At 39.2% G+C, this 16,266-nt stretch overlaps 3 protein-coding genes and 1 non-coding gene across 9 annotated transcripts; 2 read left to right on the forward strand and 2 right to left on the reverse strand.

Annotated features, from left to right (window-relative positions):
* Positions 1–951: 951 nt before the first annotated feature.
* Positions 952–6,031, forward strand: LOC115742831. The gene is made up of 8 exons (XM_030677340.2): positions 952–1,500; positions 2,602–2,741; positions 3,020–3,119; positions 3,232–3,330; positions 3,981–4,328; positions 4,863–4,955; positions 5,033–5,239; positions 5,460–6,031. Exons 1-8 carry the CDS (start codon positions 1,144–1,146, stop codon positions 5,721–5,723), a joined length of 1,608 nt encoding a protein of 535 aa, XP_030533200.1. The 5' UTR covers positions 952–1,143; the 3' UTR covers positions 5,724–6,031.
* A 129-nt stretch (positions 6,032–6,160) lies between these two features.
* Positions 6,161–8,474, reverse strand: LOC115742833 (U6 snRNA phosphodiesterase 1). Of its 3 annotated transcripts, none has more exons than XM_048271391.1 (6): positions 8,233–8,474; positions 8,016–8,099; positions 7,658–7,907; positions 7,425–7,521; positions 6,569–6,634; positions 6,161–6,456 (listed from the first exon to the last, which is right to left on the reverse strand). In XM_048271391.1, the coding sequence occupies exons 1-6, from the start codon at positions 8,351–8,353 to the stop codon at positions 6,259–6,261; spliced, it is 816 nt and encodes a 271-aa protein (XP_048127348.1). In that variant the 5' UTR covers positions 8,354–8,474; the 3' UTR covers positions 6,161–6,258. The 3 variants fall into 3 exon arrangements, with proteins under 3 accessions (XP_048127348.1, XP_048127349.1, XP_048127347.1); XM_048271392.1 differs by having other exon boundaries at positions 6,161–6,481; positions 8,185–8,474; XM_048271390.1 differs by having other exon boundaries at positions 8,185–8,472.
* A 1,515-nt stretch (positions 8,475–9,989) lies between these two features.
* Positions 9,990–16,190, reverse strand: LOC115742820 (protein ORANGE-GREEN, chloroplastic). Of its 4 annotated transcripts, none has more exons than XM_048271287.1 (9): positions 16,149–16,190; positions 12,938–13,167; positions 12,175–12,289; positions 11,909–12,025; positions 11,701–11,787; positions 11,442–11,518; positions 10,860–10,987; positions 10,516–10,652; positions 9,990–10,335 (listed from the first exon to the last, which is right to left on the reverse strand). In XM_048271287.1, exons 2-9 carry the CDS (start codon positions 13,135–13,137, stop codon positions 10,258–10,260), a joined length of 939 nt encoding a protein of 312 aa, XP_048127244.1. In that variant the 5' UTR covers positions 13,138–13,167; positions 16,149–16,190; the 3' UTR covers positions 9,990–10,257. The 4 variants fall into 4 exon arrangements, with proteins under 4 accessions (XP_048127244.1, XP_048127243.1, XP_048127246.1 ...); XM_048271286.1 differs by having other exon boundaries at positions 12,938–13,173; positions 16,149–16,185; XM_048271289.1 differs by having other exon boundaries at positions 16,159–16,176.
* LOC115742842 lies at positions 16,043–16,149 on the forward strand. The gene has a single exon (XR_004015609.2). It is a non-coding gene; the product is annotated as a small nucleolar RNA Z107/R87 (small nucleolar RNA).
* Positions 16,191–16,266: the final 76 nt, after the last annotated feature.

The following is a 16,266-nucleotide window of genomic DNA, read 5'->3' on the forward strand; positions in this document are numbered from 1 at the left end:
TTATTATAAAAATAATGTTCTCATACAAAAAAAAAACTTGAAAATATACACATGTTATTAGATTTTCAAACCTCTTTGCAAAAAAAATAAATAAAATGAAAATAAAAACAAATGAGACAAGAAAGTTAGCTTTTATATGACGGATAAGAGAAATCCTATTCGACCTTATCCTACCCCCTCCCCTAGGATTTTTTTATCCGGGTTATATCCCCCCTATATCCGACATTATACTATCCGGGACACCTATCAAACACGGGATAGGATAAAACATATCATATCCCGAGTTTTATACGGACGACCAAACGCAGCCTAAGGGTAATCAAATGAAACGACATTTATGGTTGATGCTGATGCCACCAATTATTTGAATAATGATTCTTCTTTTTACACGAGTAAATTTAAAAATATTAACGGTACTAAATAACGCCGGTAACATAAGCTGTGATTTATATTAATGGATTGATCGAAGAATCCAGCAAGAAAATGCCGCACATCATGGCATGCAAAAATATCAACGACGAGAATTAAAACTTCTAAAGAATGATGCCCCGGTAACTCTCTAGGCTCGAGTACATAATTATTGTAATCATAAAATGAAACGATATTGACGGTTCATGCTGATTTCATCCATTATTTGAATAACGATTCCTTCGAAAAGTATTAACGATATTAAATAATGTCGATAATATGAGTTGTGATTTATATTAATGGGTTCACCGAAGGATCCAACAACAATACATGGCATGGCCGCAGAATAATAATTATAAGAATTAAGAATATAGCAATGGAGAGAAAACATTTGATCGTCGGGGCTCGAGTTTTAGTATCGATGCAACGGACGGTGATGATCATCAGTCGTTCCTGCTCAGCCAATGAAAGATGCCGCCGGCGCGTCGCAGCGGATAAATAACCCCTCATCTCTAAGCAAAACCGAATCACCAATTGATTTTAAAACGAAACAGAAAGGAAAACTCCGAAAGCGGACGCAAAATGGGCATTCATTTCATCGTCCCTCTCTCTCTCTCTCTCTCTCTCTGAGTGCGCGATAAAAGCATGACCGCATTCGCATTGGGTGGACTCGACTCGTTGCACTTCCGATTTGCAGATGCCAAATCCTTGCCTCCCCTCCCCTGCTAAACCCCAATGCACTCCCTCTCGGACACCTTCCCCTCTCCGCCTTCTCCTCCCCCTCCCGGCGACAGCTCCCACGCCGAGCGCCGCCTCCGGGAGGCCGAGGACCGCCTCCGCGAGGCCATCCAGGAGCTCCAGCGCCGCCAGCGCAGGGCCGCCGCTTGCGGCGGCTGCGTCGATGGCAGCGCCCTCCTCCCTTCCCACCCTCCCTGCCACCATTCTCCCGACGAGTCCTGCGTCGCCAACGCGATCGGCAACCTCTGCCAGAGCTTCCTCCTCTCCTACGGCGTTAGGGTTGGGATCGGCATCCTGCTTCGCGCTTTCAAGCTCGCCAAGGGACAGTCCTATTCCTCGCTCCTCGATCTCAAGGTTAGGATCCGATTCCTTTTCTCCGCCTGGTTAAGTCGTCACCGCCTGCCTAGAACATAGTTTCCCGTGGCTACTAGGATTCAGTTCCGGCTTACTTTTGACAGGAAATGGTTGTTCGGATTACTAATACTTGATCATGTGTTTTTGTTTTCGTTTTTATTAAGGGATCTCGTTAATTACATTCGGGAATGTGCTTCTACTAGAGCTACTGGTTTTAGATCCGGAGGATAGCACCATGCAAGTATGTACTACTGCCTAGTCGGCCGAGACGATGGCTAAAATCTCTTTCCCATCGAAACATGAAGAAGCCTCCATTTCTTATTTAGGCATCCAAAACTGATGCAGTCTGTTGTCATAGTATCATTGTGCTAACTGTAGTCGAAGTCTACTTGAGTTATATGGTAATATTGTTTTCTGGATGTGAGCCATTACTCTTCTTAGGACCCAATCCAATTTCTGTGAATTGGTGCTGAGTTTACAGAATCTTGTCTTCTGAGAGACAAGAACATGGCATACTGAATGGCGCAGAGAAATCCAACTTGAGCATTGGCATGTTATATTTGATCCACTGGTTAAATCAAGGTGCTTTTTAGGTACATATATTTCGTTTGGACTACATCAAGCAATTTCCAAAACATTGACCTCAGCAGTATCAGCATTCTGGATGACTGGCATATACCCATTAGGGGATTCTAGGCAACTTGGTGATGTATAAACAGTTGGTACCCCTCTTGCTTAATTCGGATTGAAGTACCTTCCGCAGTGGTAAATTTATTTCGGTCTTTTGTTGCAAAACTTGAGTTTACACTGGTATTGCTTTTTTTATGGCAAGATCAGGACTATTATCCGTAAATCTTGACATGAGAACTTTGACACTGTTGTTTGTTATCATCATCTGCTAGCTGTAACTTCTGGGTTATTTTTATGCCACACTGCCACCTGGCTGAAACTTTTCTTTCTTTATCCAGTCTCTTGGAGAGTCTCCTCTCCTCCCTTATCTACTATTTGCACTAGTTTTGTCTCTTTGACATATCCATGTGATGGTACCAATATTTTTTACGTGCTTACAGACTCTCTGTTGGTTTATGTACTTTTTGGCAGCAACTTGTTTCCGAGAAAGATCTGATAGTAAGAGAAGAAGCATGTCGAGTGGGTCTGCTGTTTGGTGGGTTTACCGGTTCTTATCACGCTCTTCGGTGTCTGTTTAGAAAGTTGAGAAGGAAAGAGACACCCCTGAACGTGTAAGTTTGCAATTTATCTACTATTGTTTCTTTAAGATTTGAAGCTATTTAGTCCTTTTTCCCCATATATATTTATATATTTTTATTTTTATATATTTATTTCTATTTTTATATAATTATTTCTTTTTCCTCAATCGGTTTTGCTTCTATTTTATTTATTTCTGGCTTCATCGATTGCCGACCCCAAATAGTCTGGGATAAAGGTGATGTTGATATTGATGTTGATGTTGAGAGCCAATTCCTTATTTGTAACATTGTTTGAGGGCATGATGGAACAGAGTTTTATCAGGTTCAATTGCGGGTTTGTCTATCTTAGCATTGGATGATTCAAACCGCAGGCGTACACTTGCTCTCTATCTTCTGGCCAGGGTTGCCCAAGTACGTAATAGATTAGTATACTGTCTATGCCTTAGAATTCTTTTGGTGTTAGCCGTTCATTCTTTCGTCTTTTAAGTTTGATAGAATATCTGATGTTTAAATTCCACATCAGTGTGCTTATAATTCTGCAAAGTCTAAGAACAAGTTCCATTTCTGGGGAAGCCACTGGAGACATGGAGATTCTTTGCTTTTCTCCCTAGCATGCGCCCAGGTAATAAAATGTCAAGTTTTTCATCATATTGTTACTTGTACCACGATGAAATGAATGCGGTACATCTTAGTATGTATAGTGTGTTATGCTTTTCCTGTCATTTTCATTGAAAAATGACGCTGTTGAAATCGCATAATTATATTGAATTTAGTTTCATTAATATGCAAAACGATGCGACTCGTGGTGTAATCAGGATGTAAGCTTCCTGAAGCTTTGTCTGATCCATGATGATTTGTTTTTTTTTACAATTTATTGATTCAATGCCAATTGCTGAAGAATCTCGATGAGTTCTAACATGCACAACTCGTCAAATACAGTTGTCTCAAACTGGCCAAAACCCTTAAAATCCTGATTGGATATGATCGTGATTTATGATATATCTTCATTATGAATGGCCGATCTTGTTAGTGTCTTTTAATTACCTTCAATAATAAGTGACTACGTACTTCAAGAAGTTCCCATTATCCAATACTAAACATTTGTGCCGATAGATTTCACTTGTTAAAGAATAAGCACATGGAATCAACAAAACGGTTTTCTTATACAAGCAGCTTCCATTCCTTAACTACTTTTCAAGGTTCTGTCATGGTGTTGGACTTCATTCTTGGTTTGTTTCTCCTTTTTTATTGACTTTTTATAACTTATTTTAGGTAATGTATGCCTTCATAATGCACCCAGAAAGCTTGCCGAAATCATATCAAGATTTTATTCAGAAGACCGGGCCAGTTGCACAGCCTGTGTACAGAGCTGTAAGGGATAATTGTAGGGGTTCGCCATTGGACATTGCCTCATTGTCGACATACTTGGCTAAAAAGGGAGTGTCCAATCATGTAAAGTTGGAAGAGTTCCCCTCAATAATTCCATGCTCCATAATTCATCCACACACAAACTCCTGTTTGGTTCACAATGCGAATGCAAGTTCAGCTACTTTTAGGAAGACGTTTCCGCTTTACTTCTCATTAACATTCGTGCCATTTGTCGTCCTCCACCTGCAAAAGGTACAACTTCCTCTCCAAGCTGATTCGGTCATTACTTCTTTACTCCGATTCTTGTTACTTGTTGAATGTCTGGAACCATTTCCAACTCATTAAACAGTTCAAACTAAAAAATGAAGGCACAATATAGTACTCTTATTTCTATCCCTTTTTCCTCTGATCTATTAGTTTAATGCTTGTCATCATCGGAATGGTTAGGTTACTGTTTCCTTGGCCTTAACATGATATTGAGATGCAAGTTTTGGAAGGTAAAATTGTTTGTTCTGTGTTTCCATACGAGCAACTTTTTATGTGACGTATGTGATCAAAATTTAGTACTCTAACATTATCCAAAATTTGGATGAATCTGATGGTTATCATCATCAAGATGATTAGGCTGGTTACTGTTTCCTTGGCCTTAACATGATAATGTCATGCAGCTTTTGGAAGTTAAAATTGTTTATTCTGTATTTCTTTATCAGCAAAGGTTTATGTGACATTTTAGGACCAACATTATGTTTCTTCTAAATTTTTTGTTTTTTTTCAAACAAATTCTAGTTCATGGATTCACCTGCTCGTACCTGTTGGCTGGCTCTTAAAGGTGCTGTTCGGTCAACGGCTTTTTTGTCTGCTTTTGTTGGAATTTTTCAGGTAGGTTTTCACTTATTTAATTTGCAATATTTTTCTAACTTGGGGAGAATGTTCTAATAAATGTTTGATGGTGCAAGGGAGTCATATGTTTACATAGGAAGATCGCATCAAAGGACCACAAGCTTGTGTATTGGCTTGCTGGTGGAGCTTCTGCTCTTTCTGTCCTGCTGGAGAAAAAAGCTAGGCGTAGTGAACTTGCTTTGTATGTATTGCCACGCGCTGGAGATTCTTTATGGTATATCTTAATAAACCGCCATCTGGTTCCTCATATCAAGAATGCTGAGGTATCTCCTGTTTATCTAAGCTGTATGTAGTACTTCTTAGCAGGTGTCAACATAAACTTATCAGGTGCAGAAGAGTATCTGACAGTGCTTGATATGAAACTGGAATGCGCTAATGTCCCATTATTTAGAGAGTTTTGCATTTCTGCTTTCTCCTTCTACTTCTTATGAATCTTTGGAAGGAAATCGTTACGAATTGATGCCCGTTTCACAACTTCTGCAGGTGGCTTTGTTCTGTGCTTGTATGGGAGGAGTAATGTACTACTTGGAACATGAGCCAGATACCATGGCTCCATTCCTTAGGGGCCTCATTCGCCGTTTTCTGGCTAGCAGAATTAGTAATCCAGGCCCCTCATCGAGTCGGAGTGCTTCCTACACTTATTTGCAAACTCTTGATGCAATCCAGAAGCCGAAATTGCTAGAAATTCGAGAGGCTGAAGTTTCATCTTCCGAGAAATACAATCTCGAATCCATTCCAGGGCTATAAACCTCATTTTTTGGTCCTTTGCCCATTTTTATTGAATCATAAATCATTCGGTTTGGTTCACCTGGCTCTGAAATTTGCATAACACAGTCAAGCAGGAAGAACGGTGACCGAATATTGTTTCCCTGATCTTGGGGCTCATTATGTTGGAGTTCTAGTTCCTCTGATTTGGGATACTCATTGGACAATTTTAGTATTATATTAAAGCAAGCAATCCATCCCTGGAAGAGACGTTCAAAGGAATAATGTCGCCACGCTTTGCCGGAGCTGGTTCTCTTTTTCAGATCAATACAAGTAGGCTCTTCTAACTATTCTTTGCTGATGTAGCAGCCTATGCTTCTCGAATGATGTTTTCTTTGGGTCAGAAGACTTCTGACATTGTTGTATCTTACTCACGAGCTAATAAAAGTTAGCTTTCTGTGAGCCGAAAAAGGGGCAACTAGATTTATCTTCGTAAACCATTTATCATAACTTAGTGCAGCCAGTACATCCATGGCACTGCTTTTTCATGAAGTAGCATGTCCAAGTCGATATTGCTTCACTCGTCTGGAAGCTTACATATTTTGTATGTTTTGTGACCAATCTTGCACTCTATCCCGCTAAATTTACTGGTGAAGATACATTTCGGAGATAGTTTTCCAAAGTTTGCGCTCCTCTTCATCGCTTCAACTGCTTTCTGCAACGACCCACTGACGTTGCCCAAGGCCCAAGCTAAAGATATATGAGGGCGAGGATCCTGTTCGATTGTCGCAATCACACATCAATTCAAGCCATCTCTATATAAGCACGGCATTGCAACTTTAAAAGAACGGAAAAAGACTGAAAAGACAAATCGGAATTAACCTAACCTTGTAAAACTCAGGAAGATGGTGTCGCCTGTAAACGTCATTGACAACTCGTATTTGCTTTGTAATCTGAAATGCACGTCAAAGGAAGCGTACAATCAGCGAACGTAACATTCTCTGCTACTTATGAATCTCACTCCATAAACACAATGATGAAGAGGAAAGCTAGTCAGGAAGACAGGTTTTTGAGAATGCTCAGCTGCAGAACTGCCTGCGATGCTTCCAAAGATGCAAAGCTAGTAACAAAGTTGAGACCTCATTGCACAACCGACAAAAGTACAACTTTAGTAGATGGTTATAAATTCATCTTACGCACGCATTCAGCCATCATTTCTGCATGGAAAACTAGAACTCGTGTCGGAAGAAGAAACACAACTGAAGGAGTATCAGCAAAAGACATGCCATATACATCTCTTGTTAGAAGAAAGTGCAGAGCAAGAAAATCCAGTACAAAAACATATAGAAAGGTAAGGTAATATAGCGTTTGCATTGAGAGGACAAGTGGAACGAACACGTTCCCGATTCAAGCACTTGGCCAGCAGAGTTTACTCGATGAAACAAAGCTACTTGAGAGCTAAAGAAGCTCATGCTCGTACTCATGGCACCTGTCAGCACATTTGCGAGCGTTCGTACCTGTAGCATATGAAGTTATACGCGACCATTGATGCTAAATACCGTAGAATGTATTAATCAGGGGCCAGCAGGAACTCTTGGAAGTAGCGTCCTAGCATTCAAGACTAAATGCACCGGTAGCGTACTCAAAACTCAAAAGCACAGGAACCTCAGATTTTCTGGAGTCGCAAGAAGATTTGGTGCTAGACACAGAGAAACAATCTGCTGGGAACGCTGACCAACATACCTCAGCTAATCCTCGGCTCATGACTTCGAGCGAAAGGAAAGATCTCGTGCTGTCATCGTTGACGAATACTTCCCATTTATCAAAATCAATCCAATACCTGCTTCACAAGAAAAGGGAAGTCTCATATAAACTCGGAACAAAAGAGAACTATCAAGTAAGAATCCCGGAATCACCTCAAAGAATGTAAGAAGAAATCAGCAGAAGAGGGTGGGACAAAAGAGAAAAGGGCGTACGGTTTGTGAAACTGGAGCTTCTGGCGAAGCATGGAAACCATGGAGTCGATCTGGTGGACTCGGATAGGCACAGTCCTGCCCAAACTGATGTGGAATTCCCTGCCCACAGCAACTTGCTCGAGCTTCTGATCATCTCGGCACAGAGGCTCAAGTGGCACGTCTGCATCAACCACAAAAAGACCAGGAACCACAGACGCAACTTTCTTCAAGAAGAGGGCGATTTCCTTTCTTTGCGGACCCGATATATGAACTGCCATCATTTGATTCGAAAACAAGAAAAGGAAAACAACTCAGCTAAAGGAAAATATGCAGCAACCCCACAGAGAGAGAGAGAGAGAGAGAGGGAATGGAGAATGACCGGGGATATAAACGTGGAGGGCGTAATTGCCTTCGACGTGCGGGAAGCTCCGGACTCGACTCGGCGGGCCGGTTGGGTAGGAATCTGAGGTGAGATGAGCCAAAGAATCATATTATCAAACAGGTGGTGGGCAAAAATGGAATGGAGAAAGAAGATGAGATCGACGTACCGAGGGAATTGGGAGGGGTGAGGAGGGAGAGAGGGGGCGGGGGTAGACCAGGAGAAGGTAGAGGCAGAAGCGGAGGCGCGGGGCAGGCGCCGGAGCGGGAGCGGGAGCGGGAGCCGGAGCAGGAGCCGGAGTCGGAGTCGTCTCCGTAAGTGTCTCTCAGTGCGTCCATTTTCTGTTGGCGATGCCGGTGCTGAGACCCTCTCCCTCTCTCTCACTCTCTCTCGCGGCCTCCAAACACCAAAAGCAATGGCGGCTTTGCTCACTTCTCCAAACTGAAATTGATTTAGCACTCTCTCATCATGTGTTTTGTGTTTTTGTGTTCTAGTTTGTCCGTCTCTTTCGTATTAACTTCAGTTATCAAAATGATCGAATTGATTAGCCCCTGAAAAGCCCCCATTATCTCTATTCTTACATTTGCTAGGCAGTATAAAATATTTGGTGCCTAAGACAAAATAATATTGAATATAACCTGAATAAAAATATCCTATGAAGGAAGATAAATTTCCTGCATTTGTAATAGAAAAATTATTTTTCCTCGAATAGCAAAATTATTAAATTACTCAAAATTAAAATATAATCAAATATAAGTAATATCTGAATTATAAAATAAAAAGATTCAAATATCAAAAGGAAAAAATAACAACAATTTCCTTTTAAATTTTTTCCTTCTATTTATATATTTGAATTTAGTTCTATTCTGTAATATATTATTTATTACATATTTCGGGTTTATTAGTATAGTTTATTGTTTAATAAAAAAATTGTTGAGGAACAATGGAAGGGAATAAAAGAGAAATAAAAATAAATTAAATGAAAAAAGAGAGGAAAAATAATAAAAAAAGAAGTAGATGGACCTAGATTTTAAATGAATAAATTCAAACTTAAAACTAATCTTACTAATTCTCAAAGAACAAGGGGCACTAGAAAAGACAAATTTTTGCTATTCTATTAGTATTTTCTATCCTAGTAGTTTTATGTTATTGTTAGTTAGTGATCCCAGCTTAGTGAGTCGTTTCTTCCTTGATTCACTATTGACAACTTGACACTAATCCCACATTTATCTCTATGAATTGAAGAGAAATGGGCTCAGTTAGAAGATGATGGTATAATGAGAGAAGCAAGAGATCAACCTCTTTCTTTCAAGTATAATACATAGCATGAATTCTGGGAATGAGTTGGACTCCTGTTGATATGAATGAATATTTCTTTTTCGCAAATTTCTAAAAAAAGCAAAAAAATAGCCTTTTCATCTCCTTCCCCTCTGCACCGTTGATTTATGTTGATTACTCCATAGTTCTTTAGTTCTTCAGTTCTTCACGAAAACAGTGAGAAAGTTAAAGCTCGTTTTTTCTGATTTACGTTAAAATTCCACGAAAGCAGTAATAAGTGATCATGTTTTCTCTCTTCTACTAGAATTGGCATATGATAGCTAATCCATCCCGTTGATCTTGCCATAACTTGTTTGCATTTCTTGCCATAGTCAAACTTGTGGCTTTTAATAGCTTCAATTATCTTTTTTGTTTTTTGTGATTGAGACCGTACAATACTCATGATTTGACTAATGGTGGTTGTCCTTGTTTGTGCATATGTGGCTTTTTAGCAACAAATCACGGGAGATTTTTAAATCTCTATTCATGCATTTTCAGATTCATTTATACTGATACGTTATTCACGCCAAATAATGGACAAGATATAATAAAAAAAAAATATCCGACTTTATTATTGCGATTCACAAGAAATCACCAAAATCTAACTTCATTGATTTTGTATCTATTCCATCCAGTTTTATCTTGATTAGAAATCCAAACGCCCAAACGCATCCTTTGACTATATTTATAGAAGAGCAAGGCTGCTTAGAGTTACTGAGTACAATGTTCCAAGGCAAATTGAAAATGTGAGAAGACCCTCACGAGTCTGTTAAATAAGATTCAAGCTAAAGGCTACATCTGCAATCTTCCTTACCCTTTCTTTAAGGAATAGTCTAATATCACATATGATACAGCTTACAAGTGTTACAGACATCACTTTCGTGTACACACAATTCAACTTCCCATATGAAAATGCAGTTTATCCTTAATCGAAGGGATCTATTCTTGGGTCATGCTCACTGGCCATAGCCATTCCAGTGCAGAGGCAGGTCGGACACATAACCTGCGACAAGTACAAACAAGGCTTTTATTGGCGGTTTATTCAACATATAACATGAGCAGCAATCATGTGATATCAGAGCAAGCCTTTTATGCTCAGCTGAAACTCTGGCTTGTCCGTTTTCTAAATGACACAGCACATCTCATACTGGAACCATCATGTCACAAATCGTAGAAGGCTAACCTTTCCGGATCCTGAACAGTTTGAACATCTCTCTGTCTTAGGAGCTGACAGAGGTTGATCGCTACCATTGACTGATGAGACTGGCTCGATAAGAACAAGGGCCCCTGTGCTTGAACAACGAGCACAGGCAAGATATCCTGCATTTACCAAGCACGTGAGAGAAAACAATGAAGTCATCCCACTAGACTGAGCCTCTTGAGTACCAAAAAGTCATCCATCTAAAGGCAAATTTAGGCATGACTTCCATGCTTCGATTTGCTTCCAGTAGCAGATCAAGAATCACAAATCATGTGAAAAAGGAGATAAAAAACGACACGTAGAAGGAGATCAGATCACAACTATACCAGTCCCAAGACAGTATTTGCATCTTTTATCCTCTTGCTGTTTTACATTGTTTATCTCAACAACCATCAGAGCTGAGATCACCCCAACAGCTCCTCCAGAGAAGGATGCTACTATAGGATCAACCTCACTGAAATTTGCAGCTGATGCAGGTGAGCACAGAAAGTGAAAAAGCACAAGCGAACCAAAGCATTTAACTGACACAACTAAAAGATATCTGCTCCTGTCATTCTATCACAACCTTCAAGAGATCAATAAATTCTTCATCCGCAAATCAATATTCTTCGACCAGTTTTTTTTATTTGAGAAACACCAATTCCTTAACCACAAAGATCTAAATGGATACTTGTAACATGTCAGGAACTACAATAACTCTTGGAAACTAGCCTGACATGCTTATTAAACTTTCAAATTGCAAAGTTATACAAACTCGTGTTACATCACTGAGCATTAGAACACTCAGCTCCATCTAACCTCTGAAAGCCAATCAGAACTTGTGGTTCTACAGTTGTGTACAGAGATGAAGGTGGTAAAGTGACAAAGAAATTTGGCATCAGAAGAGTGACAAAGACATTAATTAGTACCTCAACTGCATAGGCAGATGCATGCTTCGAATGAAGTCTTCATAAGAGGTACCCCCCAGTCCCAGCTTAAGTTCCAGCTATTTGGTCAAAGCAGACACAGTCAATGGGTCATGGTCATGGACAGACAATAAAAACTAAAGAGAAAACTAGAGCCATGAATGAGAATCATCCAACTCCTGGCAGCTAGCTCAAGCGCAGATTCTTGGGATTTAATTCAACAAACTTACTGTGGGTGCTTCGAGGAAAAAGAAAAACTTACAATGGGTGCTAGAAGCCCACCAAAGATAATAATCCCGGCAATGAGAGAAAAGCAACTGGCGTAGTACTGTTTGAGATTTGCTGAACTCTGTAATCAAGCATCCATAAACAATGCAATATTTTGATAAGCATCCCGACTGTTTCCCGCATATGGAAAATAGAAGGAGAAGGGGAGAAAAAACTTGCTACTACAGACATGAAGAACTCACTAGAGGGGGCAAGAAAGGGATGAATGATGGGAAGTTTGGGAGCTCATTTTCCTGCTCATCCTGTAATACACCAAGTTCGGCATTTTTAATTCTCTGCTGTATCCGGAGCCGACGCACCTGAAAGATTTAAATACAAGACATCAATTAAAGCAGGTCGGCACATGGAAAATGAACAAACATTAGCAGCACATGCACATGTCCAAGACCGGAACTATAAATCAATAACCAAAGTATCTCCCCCATGAAAGCAGCATTGTCCCATTTACCTCCTCCATGTGTAGAAAGATCTTATTCCGCCGACTTCGGATATTGTCTTGGATTTCTTGCAGTTCCATCTTAGCAAAGTCCTGCACTGTCTCGGGCCCTTCTATGATACAAAATCTGCACAGGCAAGTCATGGAACCTAATATCCAATTGCAGCAATCAATTTGTTGCCTAAGTATCATCATGTGCGAAGAGTTTGAGTATGACTTCCGCAGAAGAAACCAATGTCTCCTCCATAAAATTGCAGGTAAAGAAAATAGAGTGTGGATGGAAACTGCCCCGCCCGAAACTCGCTTGAGCTGAGCTCTCTCTCTTTTCTTTTTCTTTTGGTCGCATAGCTCAGCTTATTCAAAGGTAGGAACCTGGAAGCTGGCAGCAGGTAATAAATAGCATAACGTGAGCCGAATCGAGCTAACTCTGCTTGCTAAATGGAAAGTTGAAGCTCCTTTCATTGCCCGGTGAGAGTAAAACAAGTAGGTTACGTCACTCTCGGACAGATGATCTATGGACTGCATCGGAATCTTCATCGAATCTCAATCTCATCAATCCACCAGGTTCGAACCTTTGCCTACAAAGCTCATGCCTCAGCTCGGACTCAATACGAACATGAACTGACCAGATGATTGGGTTCCACAGCTATTGCTATTGCGTAGCTAACTGACATACATATGATGGACACGATGATTGGGTTCCATAGCCATTGCTATTGCGTAGCTAACTGACATACACATGATGGACACATGGAGGAGCAGGAGGGAGGCATACCCGGCGGCGGTTTTATCAGGAGAATCGGACTCGACGGGAGGGGCGAAGGAAGAAGAGTCGGGATCGGCGGCCATGGATCGCCATCTGGAGCAGTAGCCGGGCTTCAGTCCTCTGACTCTGGAGCTGGGAAACGACGAACTGCAGGGACAGAGAGGTTTCGCCGGAAAGGAACCGGCCAAAAGACGACCGGAGCAGATCATGAGTGAACCAGAAACAGTCCACCTCTCTCTTTCTCTCTCGCCGTCCTCACGTTGACGAAATCGCCATGGCTTCACTGCAAGACAGAGACGAGAGAGAGCACAAAACGGAGTTGCAGTTGGTTTTTGTGGGGGTGGATATCTCTTTTTTTTTTTTTCTTTTATATTTTATGTTTTATGTTTTTTATTTTTTATTTTTGGTGGTGGTGTGACGTTGAAAATTTGGTGCCTGCCACGTAAGCAAAAGAAATTTTGTTGCTTTTATTTAGCGGACGCCACAAATTGAGCCATCGCGCAATATCCACTTACGAATTATCCACCACTTGAAGAAAGTGACCAGCAACCTTCCCCGACAATTAGAGAATGACGAGAAAGCTACGCTAGTTTTGGTCCACGATTGTAATGGTGCTTTAGAATTTGTTGGAAATTAAGTTAGCCATTATAAGGCCTAGTTTAGATGTCATGTGATCTTTACATGGAATAAAACATTTAATCCGAAACAGTTATTGGGAAGGAAAACGAAAAAACAGGCCACGCTTCATTTGTATTGTGTTGTGTTGTCGTGAGGCTAAAATCGAAAAAAAAAAAAAACAATATTAGATGCAAAGAAAATGACATAATACGCGCATGCACTCCTGAATCGGGAGAATTAAATCCCAACCCCAATCTCAAAGGGCCAAATTATAATTTTTTTGCATCCTAATGGCACGGGTCAATGGGCCATAAACCCATATTCTCACGGCACGTTATATAAGTGATTCCTACGTTTGTCCTAATCAATTATGATCCTCTCGACTTCTAGTGTATCCTTGTAATGGTAATTATGCACAGCGATCTTGATAGATTATATTGTGGTCAAGAGGACACTTCTAACCCGTCTAATTGTAGTAATATAATAAGACCTAATACAACAGTTATTAAATTGTAATGGAATGGAGTTGTAATGACTATTTATGTTATTTGGTCTAAAAATAATATATCACCTCCTCTATAATCTGGTTCCGTAAATAGCATGCTCAATAAAAAGGGAAAACACCACAAAAAATCATAAACTATATTCACCGTGACACATTTACCCTAAATTTTTTCTTGTGACACCAAAAACTCTAAACTTGTATTCGTGTGACATATTTACCCCAAACATTTTTTTATGACACAAAAAATTTCAAACTTATGTCAATGTGACATATTTACCTCAAATTATCTCTTTGTAACACAAAAAATCCCAAAATTGTAGGGTTGTGACATATTTGCTCTAAATTTTAAGGTAAATGTGTCACACGAATACAAGTTTAGAATTTTTAGTGTCACAAATAAAAGTTTAGGGTAAATGCGTAACATTAGTGTAAATTTGGGGGTAAATGTATCGCATGAATAAAAGTTTGGGATTTTTAGTGGTACAAAAAAAAATTTGGAATAAATGTGTCACAAGGGATATAATTTGAGGTTTTTGGTGGCTTTTTCCCTAATAAGAAAGGAACAGAATGTAGGGTCCTTTTTAAAGTGACTCTTATTTTCATCCTTTTAAAATATCTCGACTATAATAACTCGACTCATTATTTTACTCGAAACACTTAAACAAATCGCAGTCATGTGGATATTCATATGAAAAGTGCATGTATTTTTTTTCTTAATGTATTAAGATCGAAATATAAGATTTCGATTAGTTTTAATCTTGTATAACTTTTTTTCATAAGCAAGACAAAATAATTTTTAGGAAAAAAATCACTTTTATACTAAAGCTCAGTTTATTTCACAAAAAAAAAAAATAATGATTGGAAAAATATTCTCTTAAAAATGATCGCTTACATCATTTGTAATGATTAATCAATATCAGCAATAATTTATGTCTAAGTACCTTCGTGGATGATGCAAACATTATTCATTTACTAGTTTTTATAGATTATTCGAGCAATCTTTTTCGTACTAATTTTTTTTTTAAATCATTCATTTTTCTTCGTGAATTAAACGCATCCTAAAAGATATTTAAGTAGAAAAATTATGCAAGTTTAAGATTAGAAAATTTGCATAAATTCAGGGACGGCTTTATTTGTAAATTATTCAAACAAAATAAAAAATACTTGTTCCCTTCTAGCCAAAGTCTAAAATGTTACAAAATATTTAAAAGAACGGCGTAAGTAATATATGAGAATCCGAGAGTGAATAGTTTTTGCATAGAATAAATGACATAAATAGTCCACGAATTTTAAGTTTATTTAATATGATCCATAAACTTTTAATTTATTTAATGTGATCCATAAAGTTGAAATTTATTCAACGCGGTTCATAAATTTTTGGTGCATGTTCAATTTAGTCTCTAAAAAGACTAAATTGAACATGCAATAAAGGTTTATGGACCGCTTTGAACAAATTAAAAATTGGGATGACGTTGCTCATTGTTCAAAAGTTCAGAAATCATATTGAACAAAATTAAAGTTCATGGATCACTTTGAAAATTGAGTAAAAATTTTATCAACTATTTGTGTGATTTACCATTTTTAATTTTTTTAAAACCCTTTTTAAACTTTTATTTTTTTGCTCGGAACCTTTTTTTTTTTGGGTCGGAGGTCGGAAGCTTTTTCAAACTTCGAAAAAGTCGACTTTTGTAAGCCACGAAATTCAGATTAAACGAAACGAAAAAGAAAAAAAAATGTAAAAAGCAATTTTCTTCGAAGTTCCGTCCGCCTCACAGGGAGTCTTCAGAATCTCAAAACCCTAGCTGCGTTCTATAAATACTACTCAACCATGCCGCCTTCTTCTTCAATCGCTGCTTCCGAGTCTCCTCTCTCGGATATCTATCTACTGTCGCGTCTTTGAGTGCTTCAAGGGTTTTTTTCCTCTGGTGCATTGAATTCTGATAGCTAGTTCTCTTTTTCATTGCTTTGTTTTTGTGAGAAGGCAAGGGAGAGATGGCGATGACGACTCCATAAATTCAAGCTCAACAGACCGGAATGCAGGGCTTTCTCTTTCTCGAGATTGCTTTGCGTGTCGACAACCCCGCTGAACCGAGCCTCCTCTCTCTCTCTCTCTCTCTCTCTCTCTCTCTGCTCGATCTCTGCTGAAATTTTTTACTGGTAGAAATGGATTATCATTAGGTTTTAGTTTTCCGTGCACAGACTATTTCAATTTGAT

This window comes from Rhodamnia argentea, chromosome 10, assembly GCF_020921035.1.
Source record: "Rhodamnia argentea isolate NSW1041297 chromosome 10, ASM2092103v1, whole genome shotgun sequence".
Classification (NCBI taxonomy): domain Eukaryota; kingdom Viridiplantae; phylum Streptophyta; class Magnoliopsida; order Myrtales; family Myrtaceae; genus Rhodamnia; species Rhodamnia argentea.